This window comes from Gobio gobio (assembly GCF_949357685.1).
Source record: "Gobio gobio genome assembly, chromosome: 20".
NCBI lineage: Eukaryota > Metazoa > Chordata > Actinopteri > Cypriniformes > Gobionidae > Gobio > Gobio gobio.
The window spans coordinates 43,180,369-43,198,128 of record NC_137113.1 but is presented as its reverse complement, the minus strand read 5'-3'; the positions used below and the strand labels follow the sequence as shown (position 1 = coordinate 43,198,128).

General features: G+C 40.0%; 1 protein-coding gene across 2 annotated transcripts in view; it reads left to right on the top strand.

Moving 5' to 3' along the window:
- Positions 1-6,725: 6,725 nt before the first annotated feature.
- Positions 6,726-17,760, top strand: part of LOC307116987 (integrin alpha-X-like) — a 44,613-nt gene continuing 33,578 nt past the window's right edge. For both annotated transcript variants that reach the window (XM_079801619.1, XM_079801618.1), the window contains exons 1-4: positions 6,726-6,871; positions 11,661-11,766; positions 12,640-12,743; positions 12,844-12,914. In XM_079801619.1, the coding sequence (XP_079657745.1) occupies positions 6,832-6,871; positions 11,661-11,766; positions 12,640-12,743; positions 12,844-12,914 (321 nt within the window). In that variant the 5' untranslated portion in view covers positions 6,726-6,831. The remainder of the gene's footprint in view (positions 6,872-11,660; positions 11,767-12,639; positions 12,744-12,843; positions 12,915-17,760) is intronic.

The window sequence follows — 17,760 nt, the reverse complement described above, 5'->3', positions numbered from 1 at the left end:
TACTGCAACTGTTACAATCTGACAGCGTAACCAGTTTCATCCTAGTGTGTCATCAGCAGATGACTGTGATATTTATGGCTTAGGGTATTTGGAGAGTGTGCTAACTTTGGCCTGTTTTAGAGTTATTTTAAACAGGCTGCTGTTTTCTTGGTGGTTGCTGGAATGAATGATTCAGAATCAGACTCTTGGGCAAACACACAGTTGAAATTGACTGGTTGTTATTATTCACCATGGAGTTTTCAAAACATTTCTACGTGTGTCAAGGGAGTTTTTTTAAAATTGCACAAGCAATCAACAGAGGGTGTTCACTGATAACTTAAAATGAGCAACAAAACCAAGCTTTTTAATCAGATCATCAGGAGGAAATTGTTTATTATTAAATGTTACCATGACCTCAATCAAAAATGAAGTAAAAAAAAAAAAAAAAAAAATGTTATGACCCACTTAAAAACATTTGGAAATATTTCAACTTTTAAGTTAGTTTTATATTTTTATTTTATATTTACTAGAGATGGTTCATAGTAGCGGTATCCGGCTGATACTGGGCTTGTGTAGGGAAGAGCGGGGCACAACTTAACACTTTTTGACTCCTTCAGTTTGTGTAAATTCACTTGTGGTTCAGAGTATTTATTTTTTCCCACATTAATTCCCCACGTTTAGTAAAATTATGTGGTTTTGGTTTATTAATACAGTGTATACTTTTTTCTTGATTTACCCCAAAAGAATAGAAGTGAAATGTGACAACATGTCCCATAGGTGGGGAACATTGCAACATGTGAGAGGCACATTATAACATGACCAAATGACAGCTTAAAATGTTACCTGATATAATCAAAAAAATATCCAAGACAAACTAAAATATAATGTCATTTTTTAATCATTAAAAATATACACATTTTTGAGTTTGACAACAAACACAAAGCTAAATACAGCTATACAGCATAGTTCAAAACATAATAATAATTCATAATTTCTGAAGATTGAACATTTGAGAATTCATAAAAGTATAGAATATAATAGCGTAGTTCTAATAGGGGCTCATTGTTGTAACGCAGTGTGACAACATGCCCCACCTGCACAACATGGGATTTAACCCCGGCTCGTGTCTTCTGCTGTTAGATCAGCATTAAAGAACTATCTCAACTGTTAAATAACAGATATAAGATTAAATGTATATCAGATTTGTCTCATTTTAAATAAACACAAAAAACAGAGATGAAAAATTAACTTACCTAAGACATTTTCGTAAGTTGTGTCATCCTGGCATGCGTGGAAAGTTTTAAACCATGTGTGTTACAACTAACCTCACGTTAGGTTGTGCCCCACTCTCCCCTACTCGTACACATAGTGGCCCTCATTTATCAATCTTGCGTAGAAACAGGCGTATATGTTGGCGTAAGATTAAGCTTACACTCCTCTCACCGCCTGATTTATGAAGCTGTGCGCACCTCTGAAATCCAGGTGTACGCAATACCTGCCCTTGATAAATGCCACGGCTGAAAACAATCGTCATTAGAATAACACGCCCATATATATATAACGCTGCGTCCCAATTCGCATACTATCCGTACTAAATAGTATCCGAAAAAAGAATTAGTATGTCCCAAATCGTAGTATGTTGAAAAGAGTATTCCAAAGACACCCGGATGGTCTAAAATTTCCGGTCAGTGCAGATCGATGCACACTCTAACGGCTGATATTGCCCACAAGCCATTGCGAGATGGACGAGGATTCGATTAGAACTACAAACGCGGATAAAAAGTGTTAAAAAACTACAAACACGACGGTTACGCGAGTCTGACGTTTAAGTAGAGAGGATTATGCTGCGTTCCAGGCAACCCGTAACCTGTGTTTTTCCAACCTTCTACCCGTGAAAGTGCACTGGAGCGGCAGCCAAACCCGTGACTTCCCACCCGTGAACTCGTACTAGATCGATGTACTCCCAGTTACGAGTTTTGACATCACATAGCCCGCTAAGCAACAATGGCAGCCCCCTACGGATGCAGTGTTTATGAAACAAATATACAAATAACGTAAAATAAAAGGTATAACAGCTTTGCTTGCCGTCTGCGCTGTTTTTCTTCTCCGTTTCCCTCAAATAAGCAAGGAGTAAGCACCTTTGGCGATAGAAATTATTGTAAATGAGCATACACCCCGTACGGTCCGCCATGCTTTGTTTACATCAAACTACCACACAATTCCTTGTGCTCAGGCAGTTTGGCGTGACTTTGCCTGGAACACAACAAAGTCGTGAGTCGTGGTTTGAAGTTGTAATTTACGGGCTCAAAAACCTGCCTGGAACGCAGCATTAGATAAAGGGGTTTGAGTGAGCAATTATCAGTATTTAACCTGACAAAAAGATATTTATTCAATGTTAGCCACATTATATTTCACTTTTGTAATGATACATTTGGCCATTAATTTGCAAACACATGAGAGGAGTCTCTGCATTAAAGACCCATGACTGGCGAAATTGAATGTGGAGGATTTGAACTGTGACGATGATTGACAGGGCAGTTTTTTAAACGGTGACGGGATGCACGTAACTAAGCAACAGAGTCCGTTAAAGATGACAAAATAGTCTGTCCCAAAGCTTGCATACCCCTCTCCTACACACTCAAAAGTATGTACTTTTTCTTCACAAAAAGAGTACATACTTTTAGGACGTAGTATAAGTAGGCGAATTGGGACGCAGCATAAGTCTCTGCCTCACCCACGCCCTCGTTTTACGCCATGGACACACGGAAGACGGCAAAGAAGCGGAACTTCTCCGACGTGGAGATCGAGACCATCACCGGGGAAGTGGAAAAAAAACTAAATTGTTTTATTTGGGAGTTTAAAGAGTGGGATTAAAAGCGCCCACAAATACAAAATATGGTGTACGGTGGAAATCCAGTTTAAATAGCTGTTTGGATGAGAAATTACCTATCACAATTATTTTACAGAACGTGTTTTGAAACAATTAGCATTTAATTTCGTATCACGTCACATGTATTGGGGTGTACAATAGTGATGATGATGTGATGTGGAGTATCATTCATTCACATTAATAATTGCATGACAATTTGTAAGATTCTTATTATTCTTATTATTATTATGATTTGTATTATTAATGACGCTTATTGTTATTTAGAAGAAGAATGTCATTATTATTATTTATTTTATTATCATTTAAAAGAAGAAGAATGTAATTTTTATTATTTTGTCAGTCCGAATTATTTTTAGTCCCAGTCCGTGCGCAGCTGCCGGGCCTAAACCTGAAATGTTAGGTACTGGAGGAATACATATGCCTACAAATCAAATGCTTTGGTAAATTCACACAAATTAAACATTGAAGTCCATGTTGCACAAAAATAAACACTGAAGTTTATAATTACTATATCCCTATTCGCAAACACCGCGGTCCTGTGATAATATTAGTGCCGTGCGAATCGGCATCTCTGTGATTTGGCCGGGATTAGGCGGATCGTATATCATTTTTGCAAGGTTTTTGTTTCCTGTGCGCATTTCTATCTTTATCTTTAACGAAGAATGGAGCTAGGCTGCATATAATGCGCACCGTTATGAATTCCGTGCGGATTATACTTTCACTTTAGAATGAGCACCAATTTGGGAGTAAATAGCTTGAATGGTGTGTTTAATATTATTCTTAATGAAAAACACAAATTCAGAACAGTACAATGACAACTCGCTTAAATGGGCGCTTTTACATTTAGCTTTTAAACTGAATCTTCCGCTGTATATTGTTATTATATTGCTCAGTTCAGTTTTTAATTGTAGCATCTGTTCTCTAACTGAACAAAATTATTTGTATTACTATAAAACAATCAAAATGATATCGATACGACTGTTTATAATTCATACAGCTATATCTATAACGAAAAAACCTTTACAAGTCTTGATATCATATCCGGGAGATAAGTCAGTAAATTCGAGTAAAATCACAGGCTTACTTATCCCGTGCGAATGCTGTGGATGTGGGGGAGTAATTTCTAAATCACACGAGGTCCCCCAGATAATACTTATCCCGTGTGAATAGGGCTTTAGTTGTTGTTTTTTTTACAGTGGGTCATAATATAGCTTATCTTTGTCAGTGCGTTTTATGGTGTTAGGAATTGTTTTTCTGCGCATTTTCGCACTAACTCAAAACGTGAGTACACCACCTCCTGAGCTGGCGTAGGATTTGAGCGTGCCGTACGCCAACGTCCATATTGATAATATCTCAAAGTCACCGTGGTTTTGGGTGTACGCCAGGTGTACACTGGAAATTTGGTGTACGCACTTTTGATAAATGAGGGCCAGTGTGTGTACAATACAGTCATTAGGCCCTATTTGAACAATCTGAGCACATGGTCTGAAGCGCGTGTCGCAGGTGCACTTATAGTGGCATGTCCTAATCCAGTTTTGCTAGTTTAATAATGGAAAAAAAGTTAGCCACACCAGGTGTATGGTCCAAAAGGGTTGTACCTGAGTCATGGGTGTGTTTTGTCTCATATAGTCTCATCTCCCATTCCCTTTAAAAGCCTGTTGTGTTTGCGCAATGGCGGATTCGCTACATTTGCAAGCGGAAAGGCTGAACGCTTCTCCGGAGAGGAATCCTTTTATTTTTCATATTTAAAAATGTTTGTGTGCTGCTGCGTGTCCCTGTGTGTGTAATAAGCAGAGGGTACACACGTGCACCCTCCTATAGGCTTTTTCTTAGCGTCTGTTTCCATGGTGAATCATTGATTCGTTGCTCTGATGAGAATGTCTTATGTGTTAATCGGGAACATACTCTGAGTTGTTTGAACTTACTCACGGACGTATTTTTTGGAATCAGCATACCTCGAGTAAGCAAGGTTTGGGTTAATCAACCGAGAGTTTAAGGTATATATGGCGTTAGGTTAACCTTGCTTTCTAGAATACCCCCCAGGAACATGTTCAGAGAGTGAGTTACTTTGGCTACTTACAAACCCTGAAAGTTACCTCCGTTTTTGGAACCGAAAGTTGAGGTTATTCGCTTACTTGTCCTTAAACATACCCAGGTATGTCACATAACCTGCTTTCTGGAATACCCCCCTGCTTGTGTTGGCTGTAGTCAGATAACTTTTTAGTTTTTTTATGTACAAGTGGTCACACTGCTAGCCTACATTGTACTGCTGAAAAAATAAAATAGGCATGTTTAACAAGATTTCATCTTTAATATGAATGAGTTTGTCTGGAATTTTCATCATTTTTACCAGAGCTCGCAAAATGTCTAAATTGCGTGTAGCCCTTCGGACAGGCACTCTTCAGATTTTGGTATTCAGAAATGAATTTAACTAGCCCGAATAAAAAAAAAATTAATAATTTTATGTAGAAAACTGAATAGGAGTCGAAACATCAATCCAAACCTATTTCAAAAGCGCAAATATCAACAATGGTATATAAAATAATCAAATTACAATCATCAAAACAAATGGATTTGGTTCTACATTTGGTTCTACCTGAACTTAAATCGACTGAATGGAGCGTTTTATCTTAGCGTCTGTTTCCATGGTGAATCATTGATTTGTTGCTCTGTTGAGGATGTCTTGTGTGTTAACATACTCTTTGAGTTGTCTGAACTTGCTCACGGACGCGTTTTGGGAACCAGCATACCTCGAGTAAGCAAGGTTTGGGTTAAACAACCGAGTGTGACGGTAAGTCAACCTTGCTTTCTGGAATACCCCCCTGCACAAGAGTTAACGCTAATCTGTGCAAACATTTAAACTTTGCTAAAATTAAAAATCTTGCTTTGGTCTACACTTCGTTCTGGTTACTCTGCTAAATTATAATTACTAAAACTAAAACTGAATAACCTTGGTAAGAATGTCTGAGAAGTGACATGCTGTAATCTGATTAATCTTGCTGTCTGTCGCCATTTGTTCAGTCAGTGTAATTGTAGCACAGATTAATTAATTGCAGAATTTATTTAGAACTATCAGAATGCCAAGCGAGACTGAAAATGCGGGCAACACGCTAATGTTTCGTCATGACATTAAAGCGAAACTGCTTGGGATTCATTTTAAAAATGATTAGTTTAATTGACTCAGAGTCGACTCTTACTTTTGAGAGACAATAAATGTATATATGTTGCACTTTCAGATTTAAAAACGTTGCAGGATGTTTTCATTCACTTCTTAGAGCAATGTTACACACTACATGAAAGGTAATTTTCAAAAATCCAGTATCGGTGAGTATCAAAAATGAAAGTATCAACACATTACAGCACTGAGCAACTACTATAAAAAGTGCTCTATAACTGAAAGAGATATTCACAACATTATTTTGGGACATTTCCTGTTTATGTCAGAATAGCTGTTGGTTTTAATTTCAAGTTATTTTGGGTATGTGAATTTAGTTAGTCAGTTATTTCTATGCATAGCAGTGGTTTAAAAAAAAGAGATTGAGGAAAAAGAGGTTTTGTTGGTAAAATCTTGTTTCCCCTATAGTCTCAGACTTAGACGTCACGCCTAAGAAAATAGGAAACGCTTCAGGAGTTTCAAAGTCATCACCTGATTGGTTGAATTTTTCACTGTAGATTCTTCACCCCCCTAATTATGATGCTGAACAAAGTGAACTGTGATTGGTTGCTTTACATGTCAGTCAGATGTCCTCTTAGGCAGTCCTTGGCCAATGAAACAACGATTGAGTCCAAACCTTCTGCCATCAGTCTTGCTGTGCAGGACTACATCTACTGTGGCAGTTCCTCTTTAGTCACATGCATCAATCTATTTCCATTGGATATCTCTCAGTCCCTCCACAGACTCTTCACTCAGTCAAGTGACTCCACTAGTTTCAGCCACTGTTGTTTACTGTTTGCATGCAGAAATGGACCAGAATTTTCGATTCCTCTTGTGTTGGTTTTGTGGTAAGATTAAGTTTTTCTGTAATTAAACATGTGGCATAAGCTATACTGAAATGAATTGATCTAAAATGATATAATGACAATAACTACACAAGAGACAAAATCACTTCAAATATATAAATTGAACAAATTGTGGATTCTATGTGGTCTTTTGCTTGATTAAATTTAACAGCTTGATAACGTCAAATATAGGCATTATATTTGTCTGATATGCTATAAATTGTTATAAATAAATGTAACCCTATAAAGCCTACTGTATTATATTTGATACACATATGTCTAAGGACTCTAAATGACTAAAATGATCAAAACTTTGTTGGAAAAACCTGTCGTCTAAATGATATGTAGTTCATACTTTTTCAGTAAGTAAAAGGCCTTTTATTTGTAAAAGTAATCTCCACCTTCAGCTTGCACGTGTCTTTTTGCTGTGAATTCTTTATTGATTTTAGAAAGTAAACACAATAATGAATTTATATTGTTAGTCCTATTTTATATTTCAAGATGAACATTTACTGGGTTGAAGCAACTTACACTGCTGTTCAAATGTTTCTGTAAGCTTTTTATGTTTTCAGAAGAAGTCTCTTATGCTCACCAAGTAATTTTAATTTATTTATTTAAAAATACAACAACAAAAAAACAGTAATAAAAGTAAAATAACTGTTTTCTATTTGAATATATTTTCGTGTGTGTGTGTACTCCCCACAAAGATGGCAATATCCAAAATCCTCGTCCTTGTGGGGACATTTTTAGGTCCCCATGAGGAAAACATCTTATAAATCAGACTAAGTGATGTTTTTTGAAAATGTAAAAATGCAGAATGTCTCCTGTGATGGGTAGGTTTAGGGGCAAGGGCAGTGTAGGGGGATAGAAAATACGGTATGTACGGTATAAAAACCATTACGCCTATGGGAAGTCCCCATAAAACATGAAAACCCAACGTGTGTGTGTGTGTGTGTGTGTGTTTCTGCCTGGATTTGGCCTACCCAAATTGAAAAGCTTCCCATATACAGTGGTCTAAATACACAATTTTGGTGTCATTTTACAGAAAGTGATAAATGTTTAAGTATATGTTGGCTGAGCTGTAATAATAAGAGGATTTTTTGATTATAAATTCATTTTTGAAAGTGTGTGCTCTAGCACCCTGCAGACATTTTTGGCTGTTTCCACCAGATAACAGCAAATACTTGTCTGTATCATATGCAAGATTTATTCAAATGGGTCTGAATGCAATACCCCAGTGTCACAAACTTTTGCACAGAAAACATATACTATAATATTTATCACATGTATTTGTACATCATTCATCATTGTATTCAGGGCCGGCGTTTGCTATAGGCGAGCTAGGCGGTTGCCTAGGGCGACAAATGAGTTGGGGGCGCGCGCAGGCGCCCTCTAGTGGCGCCCTTAAACTTACTTCCCATTAAGCATAGAATTAAAACAAGCGAAATAAAACATACTGTTTATTAAACATGATCATCATTGGGCGCCCCCTCAGCCACACGTTTAATTACTTAACCTGATTATTAGATTGAATTGATGGTGAGTATTGTCGAGCACAGGCGTTCAGGCGTTAGGTCAGGCAAGTGCTCAGCACTGGCGCGTTCTTCAAAAATGAAGCGGTCTAACGTTAAACCCTCGAGTGCACAGGGACGGAAAAATAGAAAGGCAGACGATCAAAAGAATGCACAGTATAGAGGTAAGTCTTCTCATCTCAGCCATAAAGGTGTCAAACTAAATAAATTTACTTCGTATTATCGATATTATCAACTAATATTGGACGGCATTGGACGTTTTATTGCTGTCACTAAGCTATAACTAGCTAGCTAGTTTTCTACATATTACTACGCATTTCACTGACAATAAGGAAATCCAGACGAGCCAAATTTTAATGCTGCGTCAATTTTGAAGGTGAATAGAAATGCCAGAAACAACTGTTCATCTTTTATTATTTAAGATAGGGATAGAGCTACAAGAACTTATATATTTTAATTTTGTAGTGGTAAGTAGGGCTGTCACGATTATGAAATTTGGCTGACGATTAATTGTCCAATAAATAATTGCGATTATGACGATTAATTGTCTGTTTTAGGGCTTTGTCGATTAATTGTCATACAAATTGTTGTGATTATTTAATTGAATCCCTTGTAAGTTGTCACTTGCAATAACACATTAATACACTTAAAGCCTTTAAATATTAAAGTAATTTAATCAATGAAAAATATGTATCTTTCAGAAATGTGTACATTTAAAGAAACAATGTAAATGTATATGAAAGTATAAATAATAGAAACAATCACCATAAAGTTACCATAACACATAAAGGACTGTCAATATCTCATTCCAAACTAAAGTAAAATATAAATATATTTTACAACTTTGAAAATTCTGTAAATAACAGAAACAATGAATCACAAATATAAACTATGACCATAACAGAACAGGCCATAAAAATCAAATTCTGAAATAAAAACAATCATGCTCCTTAATGGCTTGGTAGATTACGGGAAAGAAACACTAGCATGTTGACTTTATCTGGCTTAAGACAGCATCTAACTGGGGTGACAATGTTGCCAGCTGTACTGAACATTCTTTCAGAAGCAGTACACTTGTTGCACATATGCACATGTAGGCTACTTTCTCGCCAACTTGGAAATTAAAGGAAACCTATGTATGACACGCCAATTCGCTATGCCATTTTGGAGTGCTATCAAGACGCATAATCGCTTTTTAACGTGTTTATCAACGCCGTTTCATTCTATCCCCCTACACTGCCCCTACCCATCACACACACACACACACACACACACACACACTGCCCCTAAACCTACCCATCACAAGAAACATTCTGCATTTTTACATTTTAAAAAAAAAAACATAATTTAGTATGTTTATAAATCCATTTACATTCACGCGGAATCACACGGCGTAGACATACACGCGGAGATGATGGTTCGTTTCGGCGTACACATACACGCGGAATCACACGGCGTAGACATAAACGCGGATAGCTCAAAATGCGTACAGATAACACGCCATTTGGCTTTAGAAAGTTAAGCAAAGCCATGATGTCATGTTGATTGGCGTTGTCGTTTTCGGCTTTGAAACTAAATCCATCTTTGTTGAACTGGGCTGCTCTAACTCAGGATGGAGAAATCAACAGGGCAATATAATTTGAACGTAATGCTCAGCGTAATGAATTCAGAGGGAGACCGGTAGAAGTAGAGTGCTGCAGGTACGTCGTTCATGAACGAATGATTCTTTAATATGACTCGGGACTACCGAGTTGTCTCAGAGATTGATCCGTTCATTTTGTTGGCTGCGCGTGTGCGCAAAATCCCATAGGTTCTGTACATGAAACAGAAAATGTTAGTTCATCCCTCGAGTCTCGAGTTCGGGTTTGAGTCTTTCGTTCTTCCTGTCAGTCCTATAGTAGACTATGCTGTCAGAACCGGAAAGAGAAATTATTAGTTCATCTTTCGAGGTTCGGGTTCCGCCGGGTCCGAGCCTTTCGTTCTTCCTGTTATGCTGAAATGACTCAATTTTTTTTTTTTTTTCATTTTGCTGAACGAGATTCAAAGATCCGAGTCTGTAAAATGATCCGAACTTCCCGCTACTAACTACAGGGCCCCCTTGTGTCTTCTAATAGTGGGCAATAATAACGATCACCTGTAATGACCGCGATTAGACCAATTAATCGCGATCAAACGATTATTTTTATAATCGTGACAGGTCTAGTGGTAAGTACAGTGTATCCATAACAGCACTTTTGTTTGTAGAGGGTATAGGTGCTTAAGAGAGTTGTTGCACAGTTTATGGAGTTAATATTTGGTAAATATCCTTGAACATTCTTTCTAGCATTTGTGTATGACCAATTTATTGCAGTTGATCCTTCAAGTCTTAATTTTCTTGATTTTCTTGAAGTGTTGGAGTGACTATAAAGTCATAATTAGCTTTTTAAGTCTTGGAGTAACTATAGGAGCATTTTTGTTTATATAGTTTTTATAAATACTTAACCCATTTGTGCCCAATTTTTTCTGAATGGCTTGTTCTGCATTTATTTTCCCCAGGTTTTTGTATTTTTTCTTGAAAATCGTATTTGAATCTGTGGCAACCATAGTTGCCGGTGGGCAAATATGTTGTATGCACCCCTTCAATGTCAAATATGTATAAGAGGAGAACATTTACCTTTCTTTGGGAGGGTTTGCCTTCGTTGTGCTCCCTGGAAGTAGGGGTAGGAAGTTGGCAGTCTCATCTGACAGGAAGGAAGTTAATACTTTTTTTTTCCCTTGAAATCCTTTATTTGGTTGTCTGCTTGTGTGTCATTAAGATATAAAACATGGATAATATCTAGAAAAATACTTAAAGAAGGAAAATGACAACTATACACTGGCAACTATAGTTGCCGGTGGGCTTAACAATTAGGGGGGGGGGGGGGGTGGCAAAACTCAATCTCGCCTAGGGCAACCAAAGAGCTAGAGCCGGCCCTGATTGTATTGCATTGCATTATACAGGTATGTTTCTCCTACAATTAAATGCAGAATGATACAGGGTGATACGGAGTGATAATTGATATGTGTACGCATTTTATGGAGATAGTCTGTTATACTGTTCAATAAATGGTTCCGTTTTTTTTTTTTGGTTTACATTTTTTTGGTAACATTATTTAATATGTGAGGCTTTAAGGTTAAGGTTAAAAAGAGCGTTGCTAACTCCTTTGCTCAAGCAGCATTTCAATCACACAAGATTAGGAGGCATTTAAAGACTTGTCATTTCCCTTTCTTTTACATGTTAGTATGTCAGTCAGTAATGGCTTTCAACATTGATCCTGTGACCTGGAAGTACTTCACAAACAAAGAAAAGAATGGCTTTGGCTATAAAGTGATACAGAAAGATACAAGGTGAGTTCACCCAGTGTCACCCACCACTCAACCGTTGGTCATTTAAGCTGATGCTGTTAAAAACAAATACTTTAAGAATTACTTTGAATATTTGAATGCGGGACAGATATGGATATTAGCTAATTTATTATATATACTTTATATTTTTATATACTTTATTATCTCATAATCATATTTCATGATATTAAACTATCTGCAAGTACAGTTTATATATATATATATATATATATATATATATATATATATATATATATATATATATATATATATATATATATATATGTATATATATATATATATATATATATACTGTATATACTTTTAAGATTTGATGTGCACTACAAAAGCACGTTCATTACAATTAAGCACATTTTTTTAAAAGGTCAGACAATCTGCATAATAGAAGGCCTTCATTTGAATTTCTAAGTTAAACTTTGAGTTTTGCGGCATATTTGCTTTTTTCATTTGTAGTCAGAAGGCACTGCAAAGCAAATGACATCTCTAAATAACTACTACCGTCACTGTAATGTACAGTAGGTCATGCTGTAGACATTTGACAACTTCTTAATTAAAACATTTTTGAGAGCCTCTGCTGACTGTTCTGGTCCAGTTAAAAAAAGTTTCATTATAGACCAAAGGTTTTGAATTCCACCCAATGCTTTGTCAGTAGATTTAATTTCCCCTTTCTCTGATTTTCCGTAATATAAAACATTTAGCAACACTTAACTCAAAATAACTTAAATGCATGATGATGAGACTTTTTCTTTAATGTCTTGCAATGCGTTCAGCGATTTCTGCATCTTACTCAAACAGCACACCCAATCAACCAAATTTTTAAACATGTTCTCGTATTCTTCCTGTCTTCTTCCATAGTCTGCTTGTGAGTGATCCTTTAATACAACTCAGTCAAACTCAAAGAGGACAAATATATCGCTGTGCTGTCACTGAAGGAAACTGCAAGCCACTGCCCATTACCGGTACTTACTATTTATATGATGTTTCAAGTATGTATGATAAGACAAGTTTTAGTATCCATGACTATTTCTTTTTTTTAAAAATCCACTTTTTATTCAACAGTCCCCAATGAGGCTATCAACATGTCCCTTGGACTGTCAATGTCTCTAGATCCGAAGTCTTCAAGAGCAGTGGTAAGTTTCATATTTTAAAGGGGTCATGAGCTGCATTTTAAAGGCCCCCTGAAATCAAACTTTTTTTTTAGCTTTTAGTATGAATGTGTTAGCCTTAGGGTTATGAATAAGCTGGGGTGTTCCAAAACAATGACAAAAATTAGCATTTAGGAGATATAAACATTGAAAATGGACAGTCTCTCAGTTCCGCTAAAATAGATGACATCACCATGCACTTCAGCTTCTCATCACATCTTCTGTCCTATCATATGCTCTCTAGAATCTGAAGTGTCCCGCCCCCTAAATAGATGCTGAAGCTGTGGCTGAAATCGGCCACTTGATCACAAATGTACTATTTTCTACATGGTAAATAGCACATAGTGCACTATAAAGGGGATAGGGAATCATTCAGAGAGTGTAAATGCTTTCAGTTGAGGGGAATGAAGTCTGGTTTCAAGTTAGTTTCATGCGCACCGCCACAGCTCTGGTCCAGAGACACGATAGCACAGAGCCGATCATATGCGCAAGTCAGCGCAGACAACGAATTCTGCACAGAATGCTTCAAAGCGATATGGAAGAGATTATGATGAGAAATGGTTAGAGTTTAACTGTGGCTTTACCGAGCTGAAAGGCTCTAGTCAAACTGTGATATAAACAAAACGCTATTGGCTGTTTTAAAAAAAGGGGAGGAGCTGCATGATATATCCCACCCTGTCTTCCTGTTTCAGGGGGAATTCTGTCAACACATTGAATAATGCTGCACGTTTCAAGGCACTTCAGTGGGCCTTTAAAATTATTGTATAATGTTTACTGAGGTGCACTTATAATGTATAATTTTCAATTTAGAAATTTAAAAATGTATAGCTGCAAGCAGCCATTATCGGGGCCAAGCGCAAAGAAGAAGACAAGACATGCCAAAATGGCTGGGAGTGTCAGATCAACTGCAGCAATGAGCAATTAAACACATTTTAAGATGATTTTAGGCAAAAAGGCTGAAAAATGCATTGTAGTGTATGGGAATTTCATGTTTTGTTCTATTATAGCGCCACCAAGAGGCACAATCTTACCATTTTTTATGTGTCCTCGGAGTGAGCCCATGTGTGTCAATTTTGGTGAAAATATCTCATTTTAGTTTTGGAGTTATAGACATTTATATGAAAAAACACGTAAAAAATTACTGACACCTGACCTTGATTGGATTTTACTACCCCTTACTATCAAAATTTTGACATTTGGGCATTAACTTATAGCTATTGACCTATCATCGAACTTCTGACGCTGGTTTCGTCTCGATCGGATTAGCGATTTCGAAGATATCAGCTATTGTTTTTTAAGCGCTAAATTACAACGCTGCACAAATTATATGCCAAAACCTAGGAACCTAGGTCTGGTATCGTTGGACTCGGAAAAGATTCAGGAGACAAAAAAAGTTACTCCCATGAAAATAAGTCAACCACATCCAAAGTTATAAGCATTTGGGGAGAAAATTCTCCACTAGGTGGCGCTGTTTTGAAACTTCTCAAGCTCCTTCAGGTCTTCATGCTGATGACACATACCGAGTTTCGTAACAATCTGTTCATGTGTTCATAAAATAAAATACACACATTTTTTCTACATTTTTCAACTAAATATCCAAATAAATCTAATTATTAAACTAAATTAACCATATAAACTAAATTACTGATCTAAAGCCCACACTGTCACTGTATGATAGTTGAAATGAACTGATGACATCACCGTTTTTTCCAGAATGGCTATACGGCTGAATAAAATTATGTTGCATTATTTTCCTGTTTAACACTGTAAAGCTGCTTTGAAACAATCTGCATTGTTAAAAGCGCTATATAAATAAGGTTGACTTGACTTGACAGAATTTTAGCACATAATTCAAAATGGCCGACAGCCAAAACGGCCGATATGCAAAATTGGATATCAGTCGACTCAGCATGATGTCCCGAAATTAACGAGACCCCTTTTTTTATGATTTTTGGACAAACGGTTCATAAGACCAGTAGGTGGAGCTGCACCGAAACACTGTAGGCTGCCTCAGGTCATGCTTGTGATGTATTGTAGGCCTACTAAATTTAGTCTGGATACGATAAAGCGTTACGGGATTACAGCCTTATGTCTATTTTCGCAAGCGCTACGTAACATATATTTGTGTGTTTTTCGAAAACGATTTAAGAAATCCACTTGAATTCCATACATTTTTGTCAACACGGTCTGAAGATGATCTGGTTAAATTTTTATGTAAATTGGAGCAATGGCCTAGGAGGAGTTCGAAAAACTATTTTTTTTTCTGAAAATTCAAAATGGCGGGAAAATGTTCATTACGGAAAATGACGTCATAGGGTGTTGCAATGATGAAAAAGTAGTTCCCTTTCGTTCAGTCACTCCGACGTACATCAGTGACTGACGAATGGGGGTTTCGCCTAGAAGCCAATTACCTTCGAGGTGTTTAACAGCGCCCAATGGCGTGCCAATGCCATGGGCATGCGGAATTTGCATGCGTAACTCCGCCCCACCTCGTGGGTATATAAGGAAGTACGCTAGCAACATCGCATTATGTTTCTGCTTTGGAGCCAAGAGTATCTCTTCACTCCTTCAAGCCTGCTAACTGAGTCTTTGTCAGCCTTCGAGACGAACAGCTTTCCAGAGGCGTTGGTGTCTACAGCGCATTCCAGTGATCGCATACTGCCTGCCTGCTGATCTGCGCAGTGGTCCGTCTGACAGCTGGTGTGTGGTCCCTGGGCGCTTCGGCGTTCTCTGCGAAGCTTCCTCTCATAAAAGAGCTTACACGTGGCACGTCCTTTTCAGGATGTCTCGCCCGTGTACTTCTGGGTGTGGCCGGTCGCTGACTTCCCTTGATGGGCACAATCTCTGCTTGGTATGCTTGGGCGTTCAGCATGCTCAGGCAGCGTTTGTGGATGAGTCATGTTCCCACTGCGGGAACATGACCATCACGGTGCTGCGGTCAAGACTTAAGGATCTTCGTAATGAAGTGAAAGTCCCCTCAACCACACCCGATCTACCGTTCCCCCCGTGGTCGGTACTTCGGCTGATGGTCAGGGTGACCTGAGGGTTACGGTGTGGAACAAAGCCCCGACGCTCATGCCTCGGGCCACACCCCCCTCTAGCGCTCCGCAACCCGCGAGTGTCCAGGCTGAAATCGCGGGGCCAGCTCCGGCTCCCCCTCGCATTTCGTTTGGCGCTCCGGAGGATGATGCGATGTCGGTCACCGCATCACAAGGTGGGCTCGAGTCCTCTGAGGATGATGACTCGGCTGTGCTGCCGCCTTCGGGCACGCCAGCATTGCCCGAGTCGGACCCAGAGCTGACAGCCATGTTGTCTCGGGCAGCCGCGAGTCTAGGGTTAGAGTGGAACCCTCCATCCTGTTCCGAACGTTCGTGGCTCGATGATTGGTTTTTGGGGACCCGCGCTGACTCACGTCAGTCCCCGCCCCCAATACCTTTCTTTCCCGAGCTGCATGAGGAGATTGCCCGGTCCTGGAAGTCCCCGTTGTCTTCCCGTGATCAGTCTGCAGTCTCCTCCGCCTTCTCCACCCTTGATGGGGCCGCGGCCAAAGGGTACACTGGGGTCCCCCAGGTTGAACGTTCTGTTGCGATGCAACTGTGTCCTCAGAGCGATTCGACCTGGCGAGGCGATCCTAAGCACCCCTCCAAAGCCTGTCGATTCACATCAACCTTGGTGGCGAAATCGCACAGAGCTGCGGGGCAGGGTGCCGCCTCTTTGCATGCCATGGCGATCCTCCAGGTGTACCAGGCCAGGATCCTCAAGGACATGCACGAGGGTGGAGTTGATCCGGGGCTCTTAGATGAGCTGCGTGCCGCCACCGACCTCGCTCTCCGGGCGACGAAGGTGACCGTACGCTCCCTAGGTCAAGTGATGTCCACAAATGTGGTCCAGGAGCGACACCTGTGGCTAAACCTGGCCGATATGCGGGACACCGAGCGGACAAGCTTCCTCAATGCCCCCATATCCCAGGCTGGCCTCTTAGGCGGAGCGGTTGAAAGCTTTGCCCAACAGTTTTCAACCGCCCAGAAGCAGACTGAGGCAATCAAACATATAATGCCCCGGCGGCCAGCTGCTGCTTCCACCCAGCCGCCGGCACAGTCGCCTCAGCCTGCTCGCCGCCGAAGACGCCCTACTAAGGCTCCCGCCCCTCCCACCCGGTCCAAGCAGCAGCCTTCACCCGGGCCGGGTCGTGGAGGAAGCCGTAGGAAGGCGTCCCAGTCCCCTCAGGCCGCCCCGCACCCCGCTAAACGCCAGGCCAAGCGGCGCTCCTGAGACGGACGGCTCAGGGATGGGAAATTCTTTCCAGGAGATGGTAGCAGGACCACTCCTTCCCCGGTGGAGGGCCGGGGGAGAATCCTTTGTTCAGCTGCTGGCCCCCGGGTCAGCAGCACCCTAATTTGGTCAATGAAAGAATTAACACTCCCATCCCTGAGCCCCCAGAGATCGGTGATGCCAGTGCGCGCCACCCAAGGGTCCCACCACTCGCATCCCTCTCTGTCGCCAGCCCCCTGGCAGAGCAGACCCCAGTGGAACGTGTGTCCTTCCCTGGTCTCCTCTGTCAGTACGCAGCCGTTAACCGCAACCCCCCACCGGGACGCCCAACAGCCTCCCTTGTCCGGGTCGGTAACGCTGCATCGCTGCCCCACACCGGGTACGTCTGTAGTCCGAATGACCCCGCTGGTGCAGTTCCTGGGAGGCAGATGGGAGTTTTACTTACTCAAACATGTTCTGAGGGCAGAAAGGAAAATGATTGGTTTACAGATTCAACCAATGAAATTGAAGCAGAGGCGGGATCAAGAGGTTTGTACGTGTGGAGGGAATCCCCCAGACT